At 48.2% G+C, this 26630-nt stretch overlaps 1 protein-coding gene across 1 annotated transcript; it reads left to right on the top strand.

Annotated features, from left to right (window-relative positions):
• Positions 1–3398: 3398 nt before the first annotated feature.
• LOC143989612 (uncharacterized) lies at positions 3399–21002 on the top strand. The gene is made up of 7 exons (XM_077489830.1): positions 3399–3888; positions 4016–4150; positions 4237–4360; positions 4477–4574; positions 4654–4851; positions 4960–5101; positions 19337–21002. The coding sequence occupies exons 1-7, from the start codon at positions 3793–3795 to the stop codon at positions 20413–20415; spliced, it is 1872 nt and encodes a 623-aa protein (XP_077345956.1). The 5' UTR covers positions 3399–3792; the 3' UTR covers positions 20416–21002.
• The last annotated feature ends 5628 nt before the right edge of the window (positions 21003–26630 follow it).

Below are 26630 nucleotides of genomic sequence, written 5' to 3'. Positions count from 1 at the left end.
GGAGAGGAGTTGTGATGCAACTCCAGTGTACAGTAACATGTACTCACGGACAGGGGGTTATCGGGAATAATACAAAATTTCCCGGAGTCTGGCTTCCCTGAGCTTCCTTTGAATCCTGAGAGGAGGACATGGAAGATACTTGTAGAGGTTCAAAATGAAAATGAGAAAGGAACCTCGTCTTATGAGGACCGTGCTCAATGTTTTTTTTTATACCTGGTGCCTTGGTATCCATTTTGTTATTTTCCAGATTGGTGATCAAACCCCATGAGCGCAGGGTTTTCAGACCTTGTTCCATGCTATTGATTGAGTAAGAGGTCCCTTTGTAGTCCACTAGTAATTTTGTTGGGAAACCACATTTGTAGATCACACTTTGGTTGCGCAGGATTTTCATAATTGAATTCAGGTTTTTGCAAGCTTGAATTGTCGCTTGTGATAGGTCCAAGTAGAGGATAATACCCGCATAAGGGTCAGGGAGTTGTGAGTGGCGGCGTGCGTATTGCATAAGTTGGTCCTTCACTCCAAAAAAATGAATTCTGGCAATGACATCTCTCTGCAGTTTCTCTGCAACATGATGCGGTTTAGGTAGCCTGTGAGCTCCATCAATTTCAAGCTCTTGTTGTGGAATTGAAGGAATAAACTCTGAAATCATGTTTTTAATGAAGCTTTTCAGATCCGATGGCTTCACATTTTCCGGTATTCCTCTAAATTTAATATTATTTCTTCTACTTCTGTCTTCGATGTCTCCGACTTTGATTCTGAGCTGCCTCACTTCTTCTTCAAGTTCAAAGTGGGAGCCTACTAAATCATTGTGCGCTGAGGTGAAATCGCACATTTTATTCTCCATGTAGTCCACTCTTTCACCTAGTGCATCAATCTCCATTTTAGATTCATGCATATAGTTCATCATATCATGTTGCAGGGCACCTCTGAGTGACATTATCATATCTTTGATTGTTGTGTCAAGAATGGGTTGCCCTGCTGTTGGTATGGCATTTAGTTTATCATCATAAGGGTTGTTTTCTAGTGCGTAAGTGTGGTCTGAGGGAGCTTTGGTAGGTTTACCTTCATTAGAAGAGATCCTTTTTCTTTGCTTCACTGGGCTCAGAATATCATCCTGGAAATCAGTGTTGTTCTGGCACTGTGAGGCTGGGTACTTGTCCCCCTTTTGTTCTGAGCCAGCAGCATGTCTTTCTGTGTTACAGGAAGGGGAGGGGGGGGGGGGTGCTGGCTCCATCTTGGTCTCTCTGTATCCCGGCTGGGCTACAGAAGGCACTTAATTTGCGGGGCCCCTCTCTCGTTTTCCGCTTGGCCGACATAATCATTGTGTTCCTGCTGATCTCTCTTACAAGTCACTTTGTAGTCTGCTCAGGGGAGTCTGTGATAGCAGAGCTCTCTAAGCCCTTGTACACACGGTCGGACATTCTGACAACCAAATTTTTGTCCGAAACTGTTGCATACACGCGGTCGGACAAAGTTGTCGGAAAATCCGATCGTTCAGAACGTGGTGACGTTATTTCGTTACGATGGGACTACGTTCAGCCTAGTAGCAAATAGCTTTGGTCTAGGAATTTGATCTGAGCATGCGTGGCACTTTGTCCGATCGGAATTCTCTACAAACGATTGGACAAAGTCCGATTGGACCATGTTGTCGGAAAATGTTATAGCCCTGCTCTAAAACTCTGTTGGTCGGATATTCCGACGGAAACAGTCCGATGGAGCCCATACACGGTCGGATTATCCGACAACACGGTCCGATCGGACATTTTCCGTCGGAATGTCCGACCGTGTGTACAAGGGCTTACAGTGCTGCCATTCACTTTCTCGGCTAGCCACGCCCCCCTTGGGAGTTATGTTTTTTAACTTTGCCCTGTTATACATGGTTATAATGAGTCATTTCTTGGGGCTGCAGTTCCTCTGAACTCCACAAGATGGTGATTTTACTTCTACCCAGACAGGAAGTCTCTATGGAATACAGACAGGAAGTGATGTCAGGTGCACACAGGAAGTTCCGGGTGAGAGGTGAGTTGGGAAGTAGCGAGGAGGCGTTGCTGGAAGTGGTAGCAGAGGAGGTAATAAGATCTTATTTTCTATTTACACCCAGTAACCCCCCGTCATGTCCGTCCTCTTCCTCCATAGTCACTGTGATGTCTTTTATCTCCAGCAGATGATGATACACACATATATAGTGTGGAAACCTAGATTAACCCCTTCAGAGTCAGAACATTTCCCCACTTCATTTTGGAGATAAATTCTAGTAATATGGTCCTCTAAACAAACAGCACTGACAATAAACAGACACGACAATGACCATCCTGATCATACATGGCCTACAAAGGACAATTATTACACTACACAGGCTGTTGGTCTCTGATAGTCCCCTCACCCACCTGCACATACTTTTCTGACCTCCTTAAAGAAGTCCAGCCTGAGATGGCTTGGCTGGGCTTCTCCTATGGGTTACAGGAGTGCAATTCATTTTGCACTCTTGTGACCTGTTTTCAGCAGAGAGTGGGTTGAAGTCGGCTCTCTGGTGACATCACTGGAATCAGTCCAGGCACCGCATCATCACGACAATGAAGTCTGGACATCTCAGCCTCTCATCGAGCCACTGAGAGACTGAGACAGGCTCTCCCCGCCCCTCCACAGCTCCAGTGAGCGCAGGGGGCAGAGCTGTGAGAACGGAGCCATCGCAGATGTTAGATCGCTCGGTTCTCAGTGAAGAGGCGCCGGGGGACAGATTCTGCATCCACCTAGGTAAGTATGAATCTAAAAGAAAAAAAAATCATACTTCTCTTTTAAAGACCTTCTGCCAGCAAGTGAAGAAAGCCTTCACCTCACCATTTCACCATTCTAGAAATATGTTGCAGGATACAAAATAGAAACAAATCCCTCCCCCCCGCTGTCCTCCTACCAGCACTGAAATAAACACACACACACCAGTAATGTGCACTACAAGGTCCAGCCCAACATACAGTAGTTTATGGTAACAGCATGATGAGGACAAATGTTCATTCCAACATACAAGGGTCCTGCAGCTTACCAGATAAAGATCGGGGAAGATCCAAGGAGCTCAAACAACAAAGAAATGACTGCGCGAGGTCCTCATTAGAATGATGAAGTCATTTATTCCATAAAAACAAATAGTACACTTACATGTTAAAATCTTGATAATCAGCATAGATGGCAGATGGGTTTCTATTGGAGAGAACAAAACCGACTCCTCCCCCACAGTTCTGTAGTCCACCAGCAGCATCCTCCTGCTATCCAATCCCATCCCTTCTCTTACTGCAGAGAGTGACAGTGACATCACTCCGATCAGTCCGCAGGCTGCCCGGAGATTGGAGCCTTACAGCTGGAGTTCTGGTAATTATCCTGATTAGCCGACAACTCCAGCCAAAAGTCAGCAAGTTTCTCTTCCTGGACATCATGATGACCCGACATTGTCCTCACAGCACTGCCTCAGAGCAAACAAGTCAAAGGAAGGATCGTATTTATCATTCCTTGCCTGCAGATCTAAAACCAATCATATCCAGTTCAGAAACTAAACATACCCAACATAGAAAAGGCAATATCTGATCCAGCAGACAAAGAGGGTCCCACACCTCAAAAATCTAGCAAACAGTCCAAACTAAATATGTTCCCATGGGGGGGGAGTAGTTGTTAAATGTACAGAAACCCTCCTATTACCCCCCTCACATCCACATCCTATTATTGTGTGACCAACACCATCCAAATAATTCTTACTTTCATTTCCCAAAGTTATCCGTCTACAAGGAGACCTGTATAGATCAAATGACGTCACCAATGAGGATGGAGGAGGACCGGAGTCACATGACTGAGAAGATACTAAACCTCACCTTGGAGATCATCTACCTGCTGACCGGAGAGGTGAGGAGGATTCTGGGAGGTCACATGACATCACTCTTATCTCTATTAATAAAACACAGACCTGACCGGAGAGGTGAGGATGGTTCTGGGATTCTAACATGATATTCCTATTGGTTCCTCAATACAGAGATTTCCTTTTGTGAAGTCAGGTGATCATATGACCATCACAGTGCCTCCATGTGACTCCCTAAAACCTGAGAGACACAACATGCAGAAGATTCTAGAAATCACCAAGAAGATGATGGAGCTGCTGACAGGAGAGGTGAGCGGTGCTGGGAATTCTGGGACATTATCCAGTAACAGACAAGGGATGTGTCTGGATGGTGACTGTATCATTGTGTGTGTCAGGTTCCTATAAGGTGTCAGGATGTCACTGTCTATTTCTCCATGGAGGAGTGGGAGTATTTAGAAGGACACAAGGATCTCTACAAGGACGTCATGATGGACAATCAGCCGCCCCTCACATCACCAGGTAAGAGGAGACTTTATTGTAAAGGAGAGAGCAGTACGGAGGCTCCACCTAGATCCCCCATCATCTGATAAACACATAGAAACAATGTATTCAGTCAGTGTGTGTGTTTCCTACAGATGGATCCAGCTACAGAAACCCACCAGAGAGATGTCCCCGTCCTCTGTATTCCCGGGATTCCACACAGGAAGATCACACCATCCCCCACCATCATCAGGTAGATGATTGACAATTATTGGTAATTCTGATTTATACACAGCATGATTGTTACATTTAATGTTTTATTACATATTCAGAGTGGAAACCTCGGGAATGATAATATTAATGTTAAAGAAGAGTATAAAGAGGAGGATGAAGTGATGGAGGAGTTTTCAGAAGGACACAAGGATGTGATGGAGCCACCTTATACCAGGAACCCACCAGAGAGATGTCCCCGTCCTCTGTATTCCTGGGATTCCACACAGCCAAATCACACCATCCCTCACTGTTACAAGGTTGGTGGTATGGAGGTTATAAAAAACAGAGACAATGTGTGAATTTTTTATCACAATAATAAATCTTATATTTTACAGATGATATTCACTCTCATTTTCTTGATTTAGAGTGGAGATCCAATCGATATAGAATTTGAGGTTAAAACAGAAGAAGAAGAGAGGTATGTGAGGGATGATCAGCAGTCTATGGAGGAGGATGGAATAACGGGGACATTTATAGAGAAGGACACTCCTACAGAGATCAGCACAGGTGGGTCATTAACACCAAATACATTCCTCCAACCATACTGCTCACTGATTGGTCCAGAGTAGGGCAAGGACTGGGTGATTTCAGCCTGTAATCCCCCAGTCACTTTCCTGAGCTGTGTTTCTCGTCCGGTATTCCTGTATTTCTCTCAGATAACCTTCCTTCTCTGTGCTGCAGACACAATTTATGTATTTAGACTGAATTTGTAGTCAGAGTCTTCACTGGGAATGCGATACCCTAAATACCAAGGCCTGAGGTGAGAACCCTGAAAATGAGCCGACACAGGCTCCGACAGAGGAGGAGGGATATATACCCCTCAGACTCCTCCCACAAGTACAGGCTGGCCTGTGTCCAGCCTTCTAACTTGTAGTCAAAGTCTTCACTCGAAATGCGTTACCCTAACTACCAAGGCCTGAGGTGTGCCTTGGCCTAGCTGGTCAGTAAGCCTGAAAGAGGGCAAAAAGACACAAAAGTAGGTGTAATAAGAAACTTTGATGAGCATCCCATGAATTGATAAGAATGGACCCCTACCACCACACCCTCCCTTTAGAATGTAAGCTCTACGAGCAGGGCCCTCCTGTACCTTTTGTATTGTACTGTAATTGTGTTGTCCCCCCTACACATTGTAAAGCGCTGCGTAAACTGTTGGCGCTATATAAATTGTCATTAATAATAATAAACTGCCCAGAACCCAATTAATGTCCCTTGCATGATGGATTAAGCCTAATGTCCGGGAAACGCAGCCATGAGAATGAACTGTTGTATTGAGAGGATACGACGGGAGTAAGGGAGCGAGGGGCTGAACCGAGGAGCCCCTGCGAAACCTGCAGAGAAGATCAAATACTTCAAATGGACATCAGTTGAGTAGCCCTGTTAAACACCTACGAACCCCTGGCCTGAATGACTGCCCGCTGTATGGGGAAATCTGAGAGGGTAAGCTGCAAAAATGAATGAACTGAGAGGAGTTTGCAGGGGTCTGAAGTGCTGGATACCTGATGGATATGTATGACCGTGTTGGTGGATAGGCCAATGTGTTATGGCAATATGCATCGCTAAACATGGAGAAATCATACCAGACACCCAGCACTGGTCCCACACTAAATAATCGGGTCGTGCTTCTTTTTGTAATCTGACAACCGAGTCTGAGTCCTGAACAGAAGAAGGAGGGCCAGACTCCATCCCAGGGAACGAGTTTCATGCCATGATTCCACATATCCAAAGTGACTGTGAGCCCCCCCCCCACCCCCGCCGGAACAGGCTGGGAATCGGGAAAAAGATAACTGGTCTGACGTACCTGAGCAGTTCTCCCGGCAACATCCTAAGCAAAAGAATGGAGCTGAGAGAGGAACCTAGAATCATGATGACGTCTGGCCCGAACCTACCACTTGTGGACGGTGACGGGGACGTGGCTCAGCCCACAACCTGAGCAACAAAGACAAGAGAAAAGGACAACAGACAACCAGACATGAGAACAACAACTTCCCTCTGTTCCTATCTACGTGTGAGAACCAGAGCAGAAATGACAAGACCACAGCGTGTGAATGAACCTGATGACACCCTCCCCCAGTGTAAATGGTAGTGAGCCAGAGTAACCTGCAGTGCAGAGACAGGTAATTAACCGAACCCTCAGGGCTAGGGATGAGCTTCGAGTTCGAGTCGAACTCATGTTCTACTCGAACACTGCCTGTTCGCCTGTTCAGCGAACAGTGAACAATTTGGGCTGTTCGCAGCAAATTCGAAAAGCCGGAACACCCTATACAAGTCTATGGGAGAAATCTAAAGTGCTAATTTTAATGGGTAGTATGCAGGTTACTGTCCTAAAAAGTGTTTGGGGACCCGGGTCCTGCCCCAGGGGACATGTATCAATGCAAAAAGAAGTTTTAAAAACGGCCGTTTTTTCAGGAGCAGTGATTTTAATAATGATTAAAGTGAAACAATAAAAGTGTAATATTCCTTTAAATTTCGTAGCTGGGGGGTATCTATAGTATGCCTGTGAAGGGGCGCATGTTTCCCGTGCTTAGAACTGTCCCTGCACAAAGTGTCATTTGTGCAGGAAAAAAAGTCTTTTAAAATCACTTGCAGCTATTGTCGGGTCCCGTAATACAGAGAACACTCAATGAGTGTTCTCTGCATTAGCCGACAATTCATTCATTCATTGATAAAAAAAAAAAAAAAAGCGTGGGGGTTCCCCTAAATTCAACTACCAGGCCCTTCAGGTCTGACATGGATATTAAGGGGAACCCCGTGTCAAATAAAAAAAAAATTGACGTGGGGGTCCCCCTAAATATCCATAACCAGATCCTTCAGGTCTGATATGGATATTAAGGGGAACCCCGCATCAAATTAAAAAAAAATTGACGTGGGGGTCCCCCTAAAAATCCATATCAGACCCTTTATCCGAGCACGCAACCTGGCAGGCCGCAGGAAAAGAGGGGGGGACGAGAGAGCGGCCCCCCCTCCCTCCTGAACCGTACCAGGCCACATACCCTCAACATTGGGAGGATGCTTTGGGGGTCTGTGACCCCTCAAAGCACCTTGTCCCCATGTTGATGAGGACAAGGGCCTCATCCTCACAACCCTGGCCGTTGGTTGTGAGGGTCTGCGGGCGGGGGGCTTATCAGAATCTGGAAGCCCCCTTTAACAAGGGGACCCCCAGATCCCGGCCCCCCCCCTGTTTGAAATGGTAAGGGGGTACAAAAGTACCCCTACCATTTCACAAAGAAAGTGTCAAAATGGTTAAATAAGACAAACACACATTTGAAAAATTCCTTTATTAAACATAAAAAAAATAAAAAAAAGATTCCAGCGGTGCTAATCCACTCTTGCTATCCAGCGACGGATCTCCGGGGTCCAGCGATGGATGATCATATCCAGCGACGGGGGATCTCTCAGTCCAGCGCTGTCCATACATCTTTCTTCTGTCTCCACTGCGGAGACTGTGGAGATCCCAGCGCTGACGTTTCTTATATTAGGAGGGCGGGGCCACTCGTCACCTGACCCCGCCCCTCTGACGCTGGAGAGGGAAGCCAGGGGTTCCCCAGTGACGTGTGGGTGACCCCGCCCCCTCTGATGTAACGGAAACCTGCGTTACATCAGAGGGGGCGGGGTCACCCACACGTCACTGGGGAACCCCTGGCTTCCCTCTCCAGCGTCATAGGGGCGGGGTCAGGTGACGGGTGGCCCCGCCCTCCTAATATAAGAAACGTCAGCGCTGGGATCTCCACAGTCTCCGCAGTGGAGACAGAAGAAGCATGTATGGACAGCGCTGGACTGAGAGATCCCCCGTCGCTGGATATGATCATCCATCGCTGGACCCCGGAGATCCGTCGCTGGATAGCAAGAGTGGATTAGCACCGCTGGAATCTTTTTTTTATGTTTAATAAAGGAATTTTTCAAATGTGTGTTTGTCTTATTTAACCATTTTTACACTTTCTTTGTGAAATGGTAGGGGTACTTTTGTACCCCCTTACCATTTCAAACAGGGGGGGGGCCGGGATCTGGGGGTCCCCTTGTTAAAGGGGGCTTCCAGATTCTGATAAGCCCCCCGCCAGCAGACCCTCACAACCAACGGCCAGGGTTGTGAGGATGAGACCCTTGTCCTCATCAACATGGGGACAAGGTGCTTTGAGGGGTCACAGACCCCCAAAGCATCCTCCCAATGTTGAGGGTATGTGGCCTGGTACGGTTCAGGAGGGAGGGGGGGCCGCTCTCTCGTCCCCCCCTCTTTTCCTGCGGCCTGCCAGGTTGCGTGCTCGGATAAAGGGTCTGATATGGATTTTTAGGGAACCCCCACGTCAATTTTTTTTAAATTTGATGCGGGGTTCCCCTTAATATCCATATCAGACCTGAAGGGTCTGGTTATGGATATTTAGGGGGACCCCCACGTCAATTTTTTTTAAAAATTTGACACGGGGTTCCCCTTAATATCCATGTCAGACCTGAAGGGTCTTGTAATTGAATTTAGGGGAACCCCCACGCTTTTTTTAAAAAAATTTTTTATCAATGAATGAATGAATTGTCGGCTAATGCAGAGAACACTCATTGAGTGTTCTCTGTATTACGGGACCTGACAATAGCCGCAAGTGATTTTAAAAGACTTTTTTTCCTGCACAAATGACACTTTGTGTAGGGACAGTTCTAAGCACCAGAAACATGCGCCCCTTCACAGGCATACTATAGATACCCCCCAGCTAAGAAATTTAAAGGAATATTACACTTTTATTGTTTCACTTTAATCATTATTAAAATCACTGCTCCTGAAAAAACGGCCGTTTTTAAAACTTTTTTTTGCATTGATCCATGTCCCCTGGGGCAGAACCCGGGTCCCCAAACACTTTTTAGGACAGTAACTTGCATATTAGCCTTTAAAATTAGCACTTTAGATTGTGAACGTTCGAGTCCCATAGACTTTAATAGGGTTCTAAAGTTCACACGAAGTTTAGGTCTGTTCGCAGGTTCTGGTGCGAACCGAACAGGGGGGTGTTCGGCTCATCCCTACTCAGGGCTAATGTACCCACAGACCGTGGTGGGTAATCGTACAGGTGTAATGAATGAAATGTGCATTGTATGACGTATGGTATACAGGTGAGAAGATTGTGGTCAACAATCATTTACGAAATTAAACCTCAGCCCGTATGGATCTGTAGACGTGACAGATCCCGAGATGTGACCACTGGCTAACTAACCCAGGTTACAAGAAACATGAAAGATGTGTATATGCCGTGACTGCGTGGCACCAATACACTACGACATCACACACTGAGACAGAATCCGCTATGACAGAGATGTTATGGCACAAACGCAATATCAAAACAGCAATGGCAGAACATTCTGACAGAACACTGAGACTGGACGCAGAGACCGAACGCAGAGACTGACACTCTATGGGAGAACCGCAGAGACAAACGCTGTGACTAAAACGCAATGACAGAGAGGCTATGGCAGAAATGCTCAGACAGAAACGCTGAGACTGAACGCTATGGCAGAAACGCTATGGTAGAAACGCTGTGGCAGAAAACACTAAGGCAGAATTTCATAGCAGAAACTTGTGACAGGAAGCTATGGCAGAAACGCTAAAGACAGAAATGCTAATGGCGTGAATGCTCGGACAGAAACGCTATGACAGAAAATGCTGTGACAGAAACGCTATGACAAACGCTAATGGCAGAACGCTGGAACAGAACTGCTATGACAGAAACGCTAATGGCAGAACCGCTATGACAGAAACTCTGATGGCATGAACGCTGGAACAGAAACGCTATGACAGAACCTCTAATGGCAGAAACGTTGACAGAAATGCTAATGGCAGAACCGCTGGGACAGAAACGCTATGAAAGAAATGCTAAGGGCAGGAACGCTATGACAGACATGCTAATGGCAGAAACGCTGATGGCATGAACGTCGGGACAGAAACCCTATGACAGAACCTCTAATGGCAAACCGCTGGGACAGAAACGCTATGACAGACACGCTAATGGCAGAACCGCCATGACAGAAACATCCTGTATGTGAAACTGCCCAGCTCCCCTCGGAATCTCAGACACCCGCCCCCCGTTGCTGGACCCGGGATCTTGGAGCACCCCACCTGGTGCCCAGGGCCGGACTGGGAATGAAAACCAGCCCTGGAAATTATTACATACCAGCCCCATAGCATTATTATACCAGCCCAGAAGCATAACGTCATTATTTTCTTGTTCATAAAAGAGAAAACCAGACATTTTAAAGCATATTTGGAGAGTGCATTATATATGGATATGACACATATAAAAGCACATAGGGCTATATGTATAACCAGCTTAGTTATGTAGCATGAGGCTGTATATTCTGCAATATTTTTATTTTTGGTAAACTCATTCAATTAATCCAAGCTCTGCAAGATAACATGCACTGCATTGGTGTCACAGTAACCATGAACAAAGTTCAGGAATATTACTTATCCCATTGTTTTGCAAATCTATGTACACTAAAAACTGTATTTGCTGTATTCACTGTTTTACTAACCTGACAAGCTTATTATTCTAAATAGGAAACCTTCATTTTGTTTGCAAATATTAAAGATTCTAACTACCAGCAAGAATGAGTCCTTTCATTTAAAGAGCACCTGTCATTTCAGATCCACCATGGCAGCGCCTGTTAGCGGGCATCCACTCGCCTGCTGCCCCCACGTCACCCTAACCTTGTTGTGTCACTGCCACATCACCAGCCATCCCATTAAAGTGAATGGGACTCACGGTGAGTCAACCGCGGGTCAGAAGAGGAGCCGCTGCGGAATAGAGATGACAGTTGCTCTTTAACCACATCCCACCCGGCCACTGCACACATACGGGCGGGAGGGCACTTCCTCCTTCTAAATGGACGTTCAAGAATGTTCCTCAGAAGGAGGGGGATCACGCGTGTGCATGCCCCTGCAGCGGCGCAATCCCGATGCGCTTGTGTCACTTCGACAATCACAGCCGGCATGTGATGTAAATAGAGAGTCATTTGCTAGGCGATCGGCTCTCCTCACACGGAAGCTGTCAGTGAGGAGAGGAGAGCGGATCTCTGCAGCCGGCTGATGATTAGTGAGTATGAGCTGTTTTTTTACAACTTTTTACACACTGATCACCAACCTAGTGTCCCCACACATGTCCCAACACAATGTAAACTCACAAAGTCCCCAAAATAATGTCCCCACACAGTAAAAACACCTATCCCTCACATATATAACAGTAAAATCACATGTCCCAATGATCATCTGCACACATCTGTACATGATCACACAAACCTACTATTATACACTTAACAGGATTTTTTTTTTTACCAAAGACATGTAGCAGAATACATTTTGGCTTACATTTATGACAAAATTAGATTTTATTTTATTTCTTTTAAAATAGAAGGAAGAAAATATTGCTTTTTTTTTTCAAAATTTCCGCTTTTCTTTCGCTTATATTGTAAAAAATGTAAAAATGAGTCATGAATAAATACCAACAAAAGAAAGCTCTATTAGTGTGAACAGCATTGCATGACCGCGCAATTTTCATTGAAAGTGCGAGAGCGCTGCAAGTTGAAAATTGGTCTGGGAAGGAAGGGGGTGAAAGTGCCCAGTAATGCACACAAATTGCCAGCACACCCAGGGGCGTACCTAGAGCATTTGGCACCCCGGGGCCGATCCTATATCTGGCACCCCCCACCCCCCCCACCATAAAATGTAAAAACACCCACCGTGTCCCCTGCATACCTCTGCATCCTTCAATATCTTTTTGTCACTACTGTGTACCCCCCCTCTCCACAACTGCACCTCTGGACCCCTTTAAATTACACAGCACCCTGCACCTCTGGACCCCTTTACATTACACAGGACCTTGCGCCTAAGGACCTCTTTACATTACACAGCAGCCTGCACCTCTGGACCCCTTTACATTACACAGCTCTTGTACCTCTGGACCCCTTTACATAACATAGCACCCTGAACCTCCTGACCCCTTTACATTACACAGCCCTTGTACCTATGGATCCCTTTACATTACACAGCACCCTGAACCTCTGGACCCCTTTACATTACACAGCACCCTGCACTTCTGCACCCCTTTACATTACACAGCCCCTCACAGCTCTGGACCCTCTGCATGTTACACAGATCCCCTACAGTGCAGACCCCCCTCCCTACCATACAGACCCCCATCTACAGTGTAGACCCCCCTACAGTACAGAATCCTCCCCTACAGTGCAGACCCTCCTACAGTACAGACCCCTCCACCCTATAGCGCAGACCCCCCCCCTACAGTGCAGACCCTCCTACAGTACAGACCCACCCCCCTACAGTACAGACTCCCCTACAGTACAGAATCCTCACCTACAGTACAGACCCCCCTACAGTGCCGAATCTTCCCCTACAGTACAGACCCCCCCTACAGTGCAGGACCCCTTCTACAGTGCAGGACCCCTTCTACAGTGCAAGACCCCCCTACAGTGCAGGACCCCCCTACAGTGCAGGACCCCTTCTACAGTGCAGGACCCCCCTACAGTGCAGGACCCCCCTACAGTGCAGGACCCCTTCTACAGTGCAGGACCCCTTCTACAGTGCAGGACCCCCCTACAGTGCAGGACCCCTTTTACAGTGCAGGACCCCTTCTACAGTGCAGGACCCCCCCTACAGTGCAGGACCCCTTCTACAGTGCAGGACCCCCCTACACTGCAGACCCCCTACAGTGCAGGACCCCCCTACAGTGCAGGACCCCCCTACAGTGCAGGACCCCCCTACAGTGCAGACCCCCTACAGTGCAGGACCCCCCTACAGTGCAGGACCCCTTCTACAGTGCAGGACCCCCCTACAGTGCAGGACCCCCCCTACAGTGCAGGACCCCTTCTACAGTGCAGGACCCCTACAGTGCAGGACCCCTATAGTGCAGGACCCCTTCTACAGTGCAGGACCCCCCTACAGTGCAGGACCCCCCTACAGTGCAGGACCCCTTCTACAGTGCAGGACCCCCCCCTACAGTGCAGGACCCCCCCTACAATGCAGGACCCCCTACAGTGCAGGACCCCCCTACAGTGCAGGACCCACCACAGTAAAGAACCCCCCTACAGTGCAGGACCCCTTCTACAGTGCAGGACCCCCCTACAGTGCAGGACCCCCCTACAGTGCAGGACCCCTTCTACAGTGCAGGACCCCCCTACAGTGCAGGACCCCCCTACAGTGCAGGACTCCCCCCTACAGTGCAGACCCCCTACAGTGCAGGACCCCCCCTACAGTGCAGACCCCCCTACAGTGCAGGACCCCCCACAGTAAAGAACCCCCTACAGTGCACAGCCTCCCCTAAGGACCCATAGTGTACCTGGAGCCCAAGGCAGCGGCATTGCAGGGTGGAGGTGTGAGCAGCACCCGAGTGGAGTGTCACCTGTCGGCTCAGTGATCCGGGACCCGGCACAATAATCCCCTTCTCTCTGTGGTCACGTGACTCACGTCGCGCCGTTCTGATCAGTCTCGGGCAGCGGCTGTCACTCACAGCCGAGCAGAGTGAAGCCGCCTCCCCCTCCTTGTCTACACAGTGCTGTGCATGGAGGAGGGGGAGGCGGCTTCACTCTGCTCGGCTGTGAGTGACAGCCGCTGCCCGAGACTGATCAGAACTGCAGCGCAACGCGACCACAGAGAGAAGGGGAGCCGGGTCCCGGATCACTGAGCCGGCAGATGTCACTCCACTTGGGTGCTGCTCGCACCCCCCCCCCCCTGCAATGCCGCCCACTGCCAGTGCCTCGGGCTCCTCACGGCGCTGTCTGACACTTCAGTTGCAGAGGGGGGGTGCGCTGGCCTGACACCCCCCCCCCCAGTGTGTGGCACCCGGGGCGGCACGCCCCCCCGCCCCCCCACTTAGTACGCCTCTGAGCACACCATTACTCTTTACACATGTATGGTGTTAGGGTGTATCAAAATTTAAGAAGTGTTTACTCTGTCCCTTAATGCTCACCTCCTTTTTATAGGGCACACAGTGTATAGGGAGATATAATGTAAAACATGGTGGTATTTCCCCACCCAGGGGAAATACAACCGGGCAGTGGCGGTGCATCCATAGAGGGTGCAGGAGCGCAGCCCCCTCTCTCCTGCACCCGTCAATCTTCATTAGATAGATTCATGCATTGCATGAATCTATCATCGCCGCTGCTGCCCCCTATTCAGTTGTCCGGCCCCTTGCCAGGCGCCAGGCATCTGAATTACAGGGGGTGTTTTTGGAAGTGCCTGATTAGAGCCGTGGGCTCTAATAGGCTTCCAAATTGGTAAACAGCGGGCACACTGCTGTGCGTTTGCTGCTTACACAGTGCTGTGTTAGGGAATCAAATAAATTGCTTCCCTAACACTGACCCGCCTCTCAGCCAATCAGGTGCATCGGGTCTGGTTACCTGTCACCTGATTGGCTGAAGCGAGAGGCGCTGTGATTGAATGCCTATCAGGCGTCCAATCATAGCAGGAGCAGGAGAGGACGGGAGAAGACATTGAGGACTTGGAGGGAGCGTGGAGGACAGCGCTGACCCGAGACAGGTAAGGGGGGACACTGGCAGCATTTGATGGGGCAAACTGCTGGCAGTTGATGGTTACAGTGGCTGCGTTTGATGGCAGTGGCACAGTGGCTGCGCTTGATGGCACAGTGGTGGCAATTTATGGGCACAGTGAGGCTGCAATTGATGTTTTATTTTATTTTTTCAGTACTTTGCGCCCCCCCAAAAAACTGCAAAAACATATTTAAAAAAGCACTCTTTTTTTAGCTGCAAAAAACGAGAGAGAGAGAGAGAGAGACGGGGAGAGAGAGAGAGAGAGAGAGAGAGAGACGGGGAGAGAGAGAGAGAGAGAGACGGGGAGAGAGAGAGAGAGAGAGAGACGGGGAGAGAGAGAGAGAGAGAGACGGGGAGAGAGAGAGAGAGAGAGAGAGAGAGTGGCTGCGTTTGACGGGCAGGATGTCTGCGTTTGACGGGCACAGTGGCTGCGTTTGACGGGCACAGTGGCTGCGTTTGATGGGTACAGTGGTGGCAAGTTATGGGCACAGTGAGGCTGCAAATGATGTTTTATTTTATTTTTTCAGTACTTTGCCCCCCCCCCAAAAACTGCAAAAACATATTTTAAAAAGCACTCTTTTTTTAGCTGCAAAAAATGAGAGAGAGAGAGAGAGAGAGAGAGAGAGAGACAGGGAGAGAGACGGGGAGAGAGAGAGAGAGTGGCTGCGTTTGACGGGCACGGTGGCTGCGTTTGACGAGCACGGTGGCTGCGTTTGATGGGTACAGTAGTGGCAATTTATGGGCACAGTGAGGCTGCAATTGATGTTTTATATTATTTTTGTCAGTACTTTGCGCCCCCCCCCCCCCCAAAAACTGCAAGGTGGCTGCGTTTGACGGGCAGGGTGGCTGCGTTTGACGGGCAGGGTGGCTGCGTTTGACGGGCACGGTGGCTGCGTTTGACGGGCACGGTGGCTGCGTTTGACGGGCACGGTGGCTGCGTTTGACGGGCACAGTGGCTGCGTTTGATGGGCACAGTGGCTGCGTTTGACGGGCACAGTGGTGGCAATTTATGGGCACAGTGAGGCTGCAATTGATGTTTTATTTTATTTTTTCAGTACTTTGCGCCCCCCCCCCAAAAAAAACTGCAAAACATATTTTAAAAAGCACTCTTTTTTTAGCTGCAAAAAATTAGAGAGAGAGAGACAGGGAGAGAGACGGGGGGAGAGAGAGAGAGAGTGGCTGCGTTTGACGGGCATTGTGGCTGGCTTTGACGGGCGCGGTGGCTGCCTTTGACGGGCACGGTGGCTGCCTTTGAAGGGCAAGGTGGCTGCGTTTTTGACGGGCACGGTGGCTGAGTTTGACGGGCACGGTGGCTGAGTTTGACGGGCATGGTGGCTGCTTTTGACGGGCACGGTGGCTGCTTTTGATGGGCACGGTGGCTGCGTTTGACGGGCACTGTGGCTGCGTTTGACGGGCACAGTGGCTGCGTTTGACGGGCACAGTGGCTGCGTTTGGAGGGCACAGTGGCTGCGTTTGGAGGGCACAGTGGCTGCGTTTGACGGGCACAGTGGCTGCGTTTGGCACAGTGTCTGTGTTTGATGGGTACAGTGGTGGCAATTGATATTTGTTTTTTCAGTACTGTGCACCCCCCCCCAAAAAAAAAACTGCAAAAACAAATTAAAAAATGCACTGCTTTTCTACTTGCAAAAAATTAGAGAAAGAAGAGAAACAGGGGGAGAGAGAGAGAGAGAGAGAGAGAGACAGACAGGGAGAAGGAGAGAGAGACAGGGAGAGAGATAGAGAGAGAGAGTGACAGAGAGAAAGAGAGAGAGACAGACAGAGACAGAGTGAGAGCTCAGGGCAGCAGGGGTACCTTCTTCTGTTCTGATCTAGGGGCGGCCGTCCTCCTATTCTCCTCGTGCAGACAGTGCAGTCTAGTGGGCGGGCCGAGTCAAAGCAGAAGAAGAAATCAACGGTGCTGGCGCCGCACGGGCTGAAATTCAATTAGGAGTCAGCGTCCTCATGCTCCTCCCCTCACTCTCAGGCATTTCAATGGGCGGAGCCAGATCAGAAGAGGCGGCACAGGCACACACAGGCAGTGCCAGTGCGTGCATTGCAAAGTGCGGCGGCCGCCACTGCAGTTTATTGGGCTGACGCCAGCCAGCACAGGGACAAAAGCGGCCCCAGGGCACTGAATGCAGACGGCCTACCAGGAAATTTCCCGGTATCCCGGTAGGCCAGTCCAGCCCTGCTGGTGCCTGAAGGTAATGACCCATATTGTCAGAACAACTGGAATGCTGACACCTGAACAATTGGTGTCCCACTCCTCTGACCCTGATGCCCCAGGAAAGGATGAACGGAGAGGCATACGGCGCCCCCTCGGCTGATCCCTCCACCCACTGAACCAGAAACATGGAACTGAAGAGGTGAACCACCATCAGACTCCTGACTTTTTATTGGCATTGCAAGAGGTTGGACGATGTATTATCCAGTATTATATTCTTGAATAAATTACAACGATAAGCTGGTGTTGTTTCGCTGAGATGGGAAATACGGGGAGTGCATGTTTGCTGAAGAGTGGGTGGATGGAGGGATTTGCCGGGAATGATGGTTAATGGGCAGTGGCTGATGCATACTAGTGAACCGTTTCCTTTGTCCTATAATCCGTTTATGTGTGTGCAACACGAAGATTCCCTATTTGCTAAACCGGTTAAAATAAAAGAAGTCTTCCAAGTTCAGCTGCACAGGGAGAAGCGGCAGCGCCCCCCCCCCACCATGCAGGATTGAGCCCAGGAGAAGTGGTGGTGGACGGACAGCCCCCCTTTCCCCAGCAGGAGCCCCAGGGGAAGCGGGCGGGCGGGTGGCCTCCCCTCTGCCAGAGAGAGCGCTGGGCAAAGTGGGTGGGTGTACGGCCCCCCCAGAACGAGCACCGGGAGCAGCTAGCGGCGGCCCCCGCGATGCCGGTGGACCACTGGATGAATGAACGGATGGTCTCCCCCAATGGTGCCCAGGGTGAGCACTGGGAGAAGAACCGCCAAGATTGTTGCGGCTAACCGCTGCTCTGTGGGCAGCCTGAAGTGACGTGCGTCGGCCACGTCCGCTCTGAAAATGAGCCGACGCAGGCTCCGACAGAGGAGGAGGGATATATACCCAGCCTTCTAACTTATGGAGATTCTGGGGTTCAGCTGGCAGCAAAATGTTCATTTTTACTATAGACGTTACTAGACCTAGGCACCTGGGGTATGCACCTTGAGTCTTCTTCCCCATACCCGGGTCTAGCAAGATCTCTGACAGAACAATTCTTCCAGGGTTACTTGTTCTGTTGTCTGCTGGCTGTGCCGGGTGGAGGGATATGTCTGTATAGTCTCAGACCCAAGTCACTGAGTGCAGTCTCAGGAGATGGGAGGCAGCGGTGTGGGATCTCTGCAACTTGTCTCATGTAAACATTTAATCTTCTACTGATTACTGAATACCAATATTAAGAGTCCCGACCCTTACACTGTATAATTTATATTGTACATTACATACTCCTGACCCCTGCACTATATACTCTATGGTGTACATTACATCATTCTGATACTATATAGTCCTATCTGTTGTATCTTATACAATATGTTGTACATTACATAGTCCTGACTTCTGCTCTCTCCCCTCTACCCACTGCTATATATACACATAATATGTATTCTCTTTTGTTACACCCGTTTCCTACCAGCTGGACATTTTATATCGGATGATGTGATTGGAGCACAGACTTTTACATGGTGATAATAATGTGATAACATCCTCAAACTTTGGAACCTTAAACAGAAAGTGATAATGAGGGAGGAGTCAATAACCCAATGATGGGGGTCTTCAGGATCAGTCCAGTCTTCATCTTGGTTGTTCTCCCCCCATCCTCACTCTCTGACCTCTGGTGGGGCTCAGCCCCGCTGTTATTCATGACTAAATCATGGACTAAATAAGGAAGTGCAGGACTTCTTGTGTTGGGAAGATGGCAATGAGTGATAGAGGGGGAGGGGACACTCGTCTTATAATCCCCTCATCACTGTCACTCCTATAAAAGACAGTTCTCGTTGTTTCCTCACTCTCTGACTAAGGTCCATGAATAAAGAAATGATCTGGTAGGAGATCAGAGGACCCATTTACTAGTTACCTTGAGGGGGGAATTGTAAGATCCTCAGAGACAAAGCTGCCTGATGTGGGCGGAGTCCTGGTTTAGGGGAACCAATCAGCTCATGTCTAGTAATAATCTTTGTATTTCTATTTTAGTAGATGGACGGGAGATGAGGAAAACCTCAGAGGATTGTCTCACTTTGTCTCCAGACTGTAAAGTAGAAGATGAGGACATCACACAGTATAGTCCAGGAGAAAACCCGACTACCTCAAATGTCCATCCGGCACCACACAGTGTAGATGGACCATCGTATTCCTCTTATCCTGAGGAACCTCAGACTGTGAGGGACGGGGCCGTCCTTCCAACAGAGAAGAGGTTTTACTGTACTGAGTGCGGGAAGTGTTTCCCTTCTAAATATAAGCGTAATGTGCATAAAATAACTCATACAGGAGAGAAGCCGTATTCCTGTCCTGAGTGCGGGAAATGTTTTTCACTGAAGTCCAGTCTTTCCATACATCAGAGATCTCACATGGGGCAGAAGCCGCATACCTGTCCTGAGTGTGGGAAATGTTTTTCACAGAAGTCCAATCTTTACATACATCAGAGATCTCACACAGGGGAGAAGCCGTATTCCTGTCCTGAGTGCGGGAAATGTTTTTCAATGAAGTCCAGTCTAGACACACATCAGAGATCTCACACAGGGGAGAAGCCGTATTCCTGTCCTGAGTGTGGGAAATGTTTTTCACACAAGTCCCATCTTTTCACACATCAGAGATCTCACACAGGGGAGAAGACATATTCCTGTCCTGAGTGCGGGAAATGTTTTTCACATAAATCCAGTCTTTGCACACATCAGAGATCTCACACGGGGGAGAAGCCATATTCCTGTCATGAGTGCGGGAAATGCTTTTCACACAAGTCCAGTCTTTGCACACATCAGAGATGTCACACGGGGGAGAAGCCGTATTCCTGTCTTGAGTGCGGGAAATGTTTTTCACAGAAGTCCCATCTATCCACACATCAGAGATCTCACACGGGGAAGAAGCAGTATTCCTGTCTTGAGTGCGGGAAATGTTTTTCACAGAAGTCCCATCTATCCACACATCACAGATCTCACACGGGGAAGAAGCCGTATTCCTGTCTTGAGTGTCTGAAATGTTATTCAGAGAAGTCCAGTCTTTACAGACATCAGAGATCTCACACGGGGGAGAAGCCGTATTCCTGTCCTGAGTGAGGGAATTGTTCCTCACTGAAGTCCTGTCTTCCTGTACATCGGGGATCCCACACAACCCTCGAGGTGTATTAGTGCCTTGAGTGCGGGAAATGTCTTCTATATGAATGTTGCTGGACATCACAGCTCTCATGTGGGGAAGAAGCACACCCTGATATACACCTCAGATATACTCCATGGCTGATCTTCATCATGTAAGAAACAGTTGATAAGGAGATCAGAGATCACCAAAGACATGGATGAAGTGTTGTACCGTGTTGGCCATTGATAGTAGGATAAAAATAAAAATAGAGTCATTACCTTTCATTGGCTATGTTTCGTTTTTCGTCTTCAGGAAGCTGGAAATCGCTTCCTGAAGACATGAAAACGAAATGTACGTCGAGGCAGTACCTGGTCACGTTCGTTTATGTAACTTCCGGTTCTCTTGGTTGTCGGCTGTACGCGGTGGAACGCACGCCGCACCTAACGAGGAACCACAAGCAAATTATAAAATAACCTGTTAAGCGAGCAGCCCCAGTGCCAGGTCGTAATGTAAGCAGCCATTTGGCTTTATGTTTTGAAATTTCATTTTAATAAATAGTATTACGCTATGGCTATTGTTTGCTCTTTCTTTATGCCCCATCTGAGCCTATGAGGAGGAAGTGATATCTCTAGGTTCCATGTCATAGTCCATGTGAGCAGGCACATACCTGCACAAGCTCAGATGACTATCTTTTTAATTAAAGTAGTCATTTCAATCTGGTAAGGAGATAATTTTACCATCACGATTGGGTGTCTACGTGTTCAAACCTGTGGTGAAGGGATCTCTAAATAGCTACTGCATTCTGGGAAATCGAATAAGTAGGAGTGTATCACAATTATATTCTGAATGAATGGATGACTTGTATAGCGCTACTGATGCAAACTGAATCGCCTCAGGGCGCTTTCTTGCCACCGGTGTCCATCTGCAGCTTTTACGTGGTCCTTTAACGTGTAGGGTCCCGACACACTTACAACATTGACATACACATATTATGCCCAATTTTTTTTGGACAGGGTCTAATTAACCTACCACCATGTATTTGGAGTGTGGGAGGAAACCTGAGTACCCGGAGGAAACCCACCCAGGCACAGGGAGAACATGCAAACTCCAGGCAGGTGTCATGGTCAGGATTTGAACCAGCAAGCCTATTGCTGCTAGGTGAAAGTGCTAACCACTACACCACTGTGCTTCCCTGTGGTGTTTAGTACTTGCATGGACTTTGGCTATATATTTTTTCCTAATATCTAAATGGGAACTACTTAAAGAGGACGTAAGCTCTCCCCCTCTGATGCTTCTTTTCATTTAGTCCATTATAATAAGTCATTATCAGACTATAGCCACTGTAATCCAGCCCAAATCGCATATTACTTACTGTTTAAAGAAACTTTAAAAAACTTGTTTCCAGGGGTTAGGCAGCGCCATCTTAAGTATTGTTTTCTGAGTCCACAGTGGAGTCTATTTCCGCCCTTACATTGAGCACTTCCTGTACTGTAAACCAAGCCTCCTTCTCAATCCAACGTTTCTATGGCAACCCTGCTTCCCTGTTCATAGCTTACTTGTTTATTTCATAGTATTTGTCTAATGTTTGCCTTTGTTAGACTTACCAGCTTCAGCTGATAAGACTGCAGTAATGGCCAAGTTTAGACTGTATGTGAGGTCACATGGTGTGTAGGAGGAAGCTCTGAGTGATTAGCAGAGTTCAGTGTTGTGCCGTAGGAAGTCCTGATAACAGATAGATAAGACATAGAGAGTGTGCCTTAAATCAGGGCAGATCTGGGCATGCTCAGTGACTTCATTCTGCAGAACAAGAATTACAACAATACTAAGCAAGTAAGGAGATATCTACAAGCAGTGTTCATTAGGGTTTTTTATGCTGGTTTACATGGGACAAAGTTGTGGGGGAGGGTTTACAACCACTTTAATTAAGTCATTTTTGACGCAATTGTTTATTTTTGTATTTTTGTATGTACAGTTGATTTCAACATTAATGCACTACGTTTTGGTGGTACTGTAGTATATTTCACTATAAGCCCTTGTACACATGGTCGGACATTCAGATGGAAAATGTCAGATCGGACCGTGTTGTCGGATAATCCGACTGTGTGTGGGCTCCATCGGACTGTTTCTGTCAGAATATCCGACGGACAAAGTTTTAGGGCTGGGCATATTAAACTTTCTGACAAAATGCTCCGATCGGACATACTCCGATCATGTGTAGAGAATTCCGATCGGACAAAGTGCCACGCATGCTCAGATTAAATTGCTAGACCAAAGCTATTGGCTACTAGCCTGAACGTATTCCCATCGTAAGGAAATAACGTCATCACGTTACGTACGATCGGATTTTCCGATAACTTTGTCCGACCGTGTGTATGCAACACCAGTTTCGGACAAAATCAGTCGGACAAAATCCGATGGAATTTGTTGTTGGAATGTCCGACCGTGTATACAAGGGCTAAGAATTATATAAATGTAATGCCTAGGTAATTTAGGTTTGTTTCTCAGCAGCGCCCCCTATGGTCACTAGTTCAGTAATTAAGTATCTTTTCTTTGATTCTTTCTATGGAGCAGCTCTAAAAAATATCACCATATTTTTAGTTTTTTTTTTAATCAGTTTAATTATAATGATTTTCACGAGATATATAACAAGTGGCGCGGAGTTTATTCCAGCTGTTATCAGCTGTATGTACACAACCCTTTCACTGCCAGAGCTGGTTTTCTATTATTTTTGCACACATGGTAAAATGCAGATTCTGGGTCTGAAGATTAGATAAAACCCCCAAACATATATTTTCTGAAAGTAGAGGCCCTGGAGAATAAAATGGTGGTAATTGTTAAGGTGTTCCCCGTACACAAATGTCACCTTCATATCCGGGTTTATTTTCTACTTTCCCCCCATTTTCTATGGTGTGATCTTTTCTACAATACTTTGTTATAATAATGTAACATGTTGTGTATTGTATGGTACACAAATTAATAATGACTCCGCCTCCACATTCCAGACCAAGTAATTTTCCTGACCAATTGGATTTCTTCCTTTACTAATTTCTGAATTTATGACTGCAATCTTGTTAAAAGTAAAATTATAATAAAAAATGTATTGAGCGGAAACAAAGTTGTGTGTGTCGGTACAATAATGAAAATCTTTGGTATCCAAAATTACTCATAGATGATGCTTTAAATCCTTTACAGGTCAACAGTTCAGAGATAACCAGAAATAAGGGCCCAGAGTGCAGTGGTCAGGAACATGTCATATACAGTCCTGTGTATAGAGTGCGGTGGTCTGGAACATGTCATATACAGCCCTGTGTATAGAGTGCGATGGTCAGGAACATGTCATATACAATCCTGTGTATAGAGTGCGGTGGTCAGGAACATGTCATATACAGCCCTGTGTATAGAGTGCGGTGGTCAGGAACATGTCATATACAGTCCTGTGTATAGAGTGCGGTGGTCCGGAACATGTCATATACAGCCCTGTGTATAGAGTACGGTGGTCGGGAACATGTCATATACAGTCCTGTGTATAGAGTGCGGTGGTCAGGAACATGTCATATACAGTCCTGTGTATAGAGTGCGGTGGTCGGGAACATGTCATATACAGTCCTGTGTATAGATTGCGGGGGTCGGGAACATGTCATAGCCCACATACACACGGTCGGAGATTTTGCCAACCAAATCCGTCGGATTGTGTCCGAAACTGTTGCATACACACGGTCGGGCCAAGTTGGCGAAAAATCCGATCTTTCAGAATGTGATGACGTAATTTCGTTACGATGGGACTACATTCAGGCTAGTAGCCAATAGCTTTGATGTAGGAATTTGATCTGAGGATGCGTAGCACTTGGTCCAATGAAAATGCTCTACACATGATCGGATTAGGTCCGTCCGGCCCAGTTGGTCGGGAAATATTTCCAACATGTTGGAAAATTGGGTCAGACGGAGATTTGGACGGAATCAGTCCGATGCATACCACACACAGTCGGATTATCTGACGACACGGTCCGATAAGACTCATTCCGACAGATTCTCCGACCGTGTGTACAAGGGCTTATACAGCCCTGTGTATAGAGTGCGGTGGTCAGGAACATGTCATATACAGCCCTGTGTATAGAGTGCGGTGGTCAGGAACATGTCATATACAGCCCTGTGTATAGAGTGCGGTGGTCAGGAACATGTCATATACAGCCCTGTGTATAGAGTGCGGTGGTCAGGAACATGTCATATACAGTCCTCTGTATAGAGTGCGGTGGTCAGGAACATGTCATATACAGCCCTGTGTATAGAGTGCGGTGGTCAGGAACATGTCATATACAGCCCTGTGTATAGAGTGCGGTGGTCAGGAACATGTCATATACAGTCCTGTGTATAGAGTGCGGTGGTCAGGAACATGTCATATACAGCCCTGTGTATAGAGTGCGGTGGTCAGGAACATGTCATATACAGCCCAGGGTACAAAGTGCAATGGTCAGGAGTAAATCATATGCAGCCCAGCATGCATAGTGCAGTGATCAGGTAACACAAAACACCCACAGACCATAAACAAAGCAAAAGTGAAAAATACTTGTGTCAGTGAAGCAAATAACCAACCAACCTAACTATAATACACTGTGTAGAAATGCTCACATGAACAGGGTATGACCAGGACTGGAAATGGCAATTAAGGGAAGCAGAAATTAGGTAACAGGATGCAGGAAACCAAATTCAATGTAAAGTATATAGAATACAGGATCAAGCAAGGAAGAGGCTCACAGGTAGGGATGAGCTTCGTGTTCGAGTCGAACATACGTTCGACTCGAACATTGGCTGTTCACCCGTTCGGCGAATTCCGAACGTTATGGGCCGTTCGCGCCAAATTCGTGTGGTGCTCACGGCCCACAATGGACTGCACCATCGCAGTGCATTGCTGGCTCATGATTGGCCAAGCATGCACTGTGACCCCGCATGCTTGGCCAATCACAGCGCCGGCAGCGAGGAGAGCCATGATTGGCCACAGGCAGGATGCCTGTGGCCAATCATAGCTCAGGCTGTGTAGTACACGCCCCACACTATATAAGGCCGCCAGCGCGGCGGCCTTGTGTAGTGTGTTGGCGTCTGTAGCAGTTAGTGGGTGTTCTGTGTACCTTCAACACAGTATACACCGATCGTTATCGGCCGATTTTTCATTCTTGCTCTTCTGTAGTGGTTGTTGTCTGCATGCCCTGACCGCAGTATACACCGCTATATCCACCGCTATATCCACCTATATAGCTAACTATCTTGCTCATTTTAAATAGAGCTTGCAGTCAGTGTTAGGAGATTGTGGGTGCTGTCTGCGTGCTCTGACCTGTCCTGTGACTGTGAGAACTTCCAGAGAGGTGGAGGAGGAGAGGGAGCTGATGGCATCGGCCAGCCCAGGTCCGGGGCCCTCTTCCCAGCCTGGGCCCACGGTTCATCCCCCTGGAGTGAAAGACCTCTCCAGGGAGGAGAGATTGTTCCTGCAAACGTAGTTTGAGCTGCTGGACTGGACCCGGGCCCAGCCGGGAGAGGACCTGGGGAGGATGCAAAAGCGCCGATCAAGGATTAAAGTCCTTGTACAGAAGGCCACGTTGGCCTATGTACTGAAATCTGAGAGACTAGCGGACCTGCGGAATCGCAGAGACCGCTCAGCCAGTAGCAGAAGGGGGGAATACCGGGAGGCCATTGAGGGCCTGAAACATGAATGCAGAGACCTATGGCGGTTGCTTGGCGGTCTCTGCGAACGCGGTGTTGGTGAGAGGGGCTTCCTCTCCGAAGTAAAGAAAGAACTCCTGAGGGCGAGCCAGGAGGGATCCCAGGCGGTTTCCGGGGGTGCGGCCGGAAGTGACCTCCGTGGACCGGAAGTGCCGCTCGCGGTGACCCCGGAGGTCATGGAAAGATGTACTGAGGAGGTGGGGACACCCCGGGCCTCTGTGACCATGTCTCCTGCTCCCTTGGGTTAGGTAGGGGCTTTGGGGATCTCGGGAGCTCCTCTGGTGGCTACTGCCTTGGGTACCCTGAAATCCCCCGGTGGAACTTTACCCGGTAGGCAGATGAGTTGGGGGGAGTCTCCTATGGGGGAACTAAGGGGAGAATGCCCGGCCCTGGACTTCATCAGGGAGCTGGAGGGGTCCCAGCGGCAGGAGCAGGATATGGTACAGGGGATGGAAGTAGCTTCCTCTCAAGCCCCCGCCGCTGT

Source organism: Lithobates pipiens, unplaced genomic scaffold (assembly GCF_037356315.1).
Source record: "Lithobates pipiens isolate NorthernLeopardFrog02 unplaced genomic scaffold, aLitPip1_a1.2 Scaffold_18, whole genome shotgun sequence".
Taxonomy (NCBI): Eukaryota; Metazoa; Chordata; class Amphibia; order Anura; family Ranidae; genus Lithobates; species Lithobates pipiens.
The sequence above is the reverse complement of the archived record's forward strand: the minus strand, read 5'-3'. Positions and strand labels throughout refer to the sequence as shown.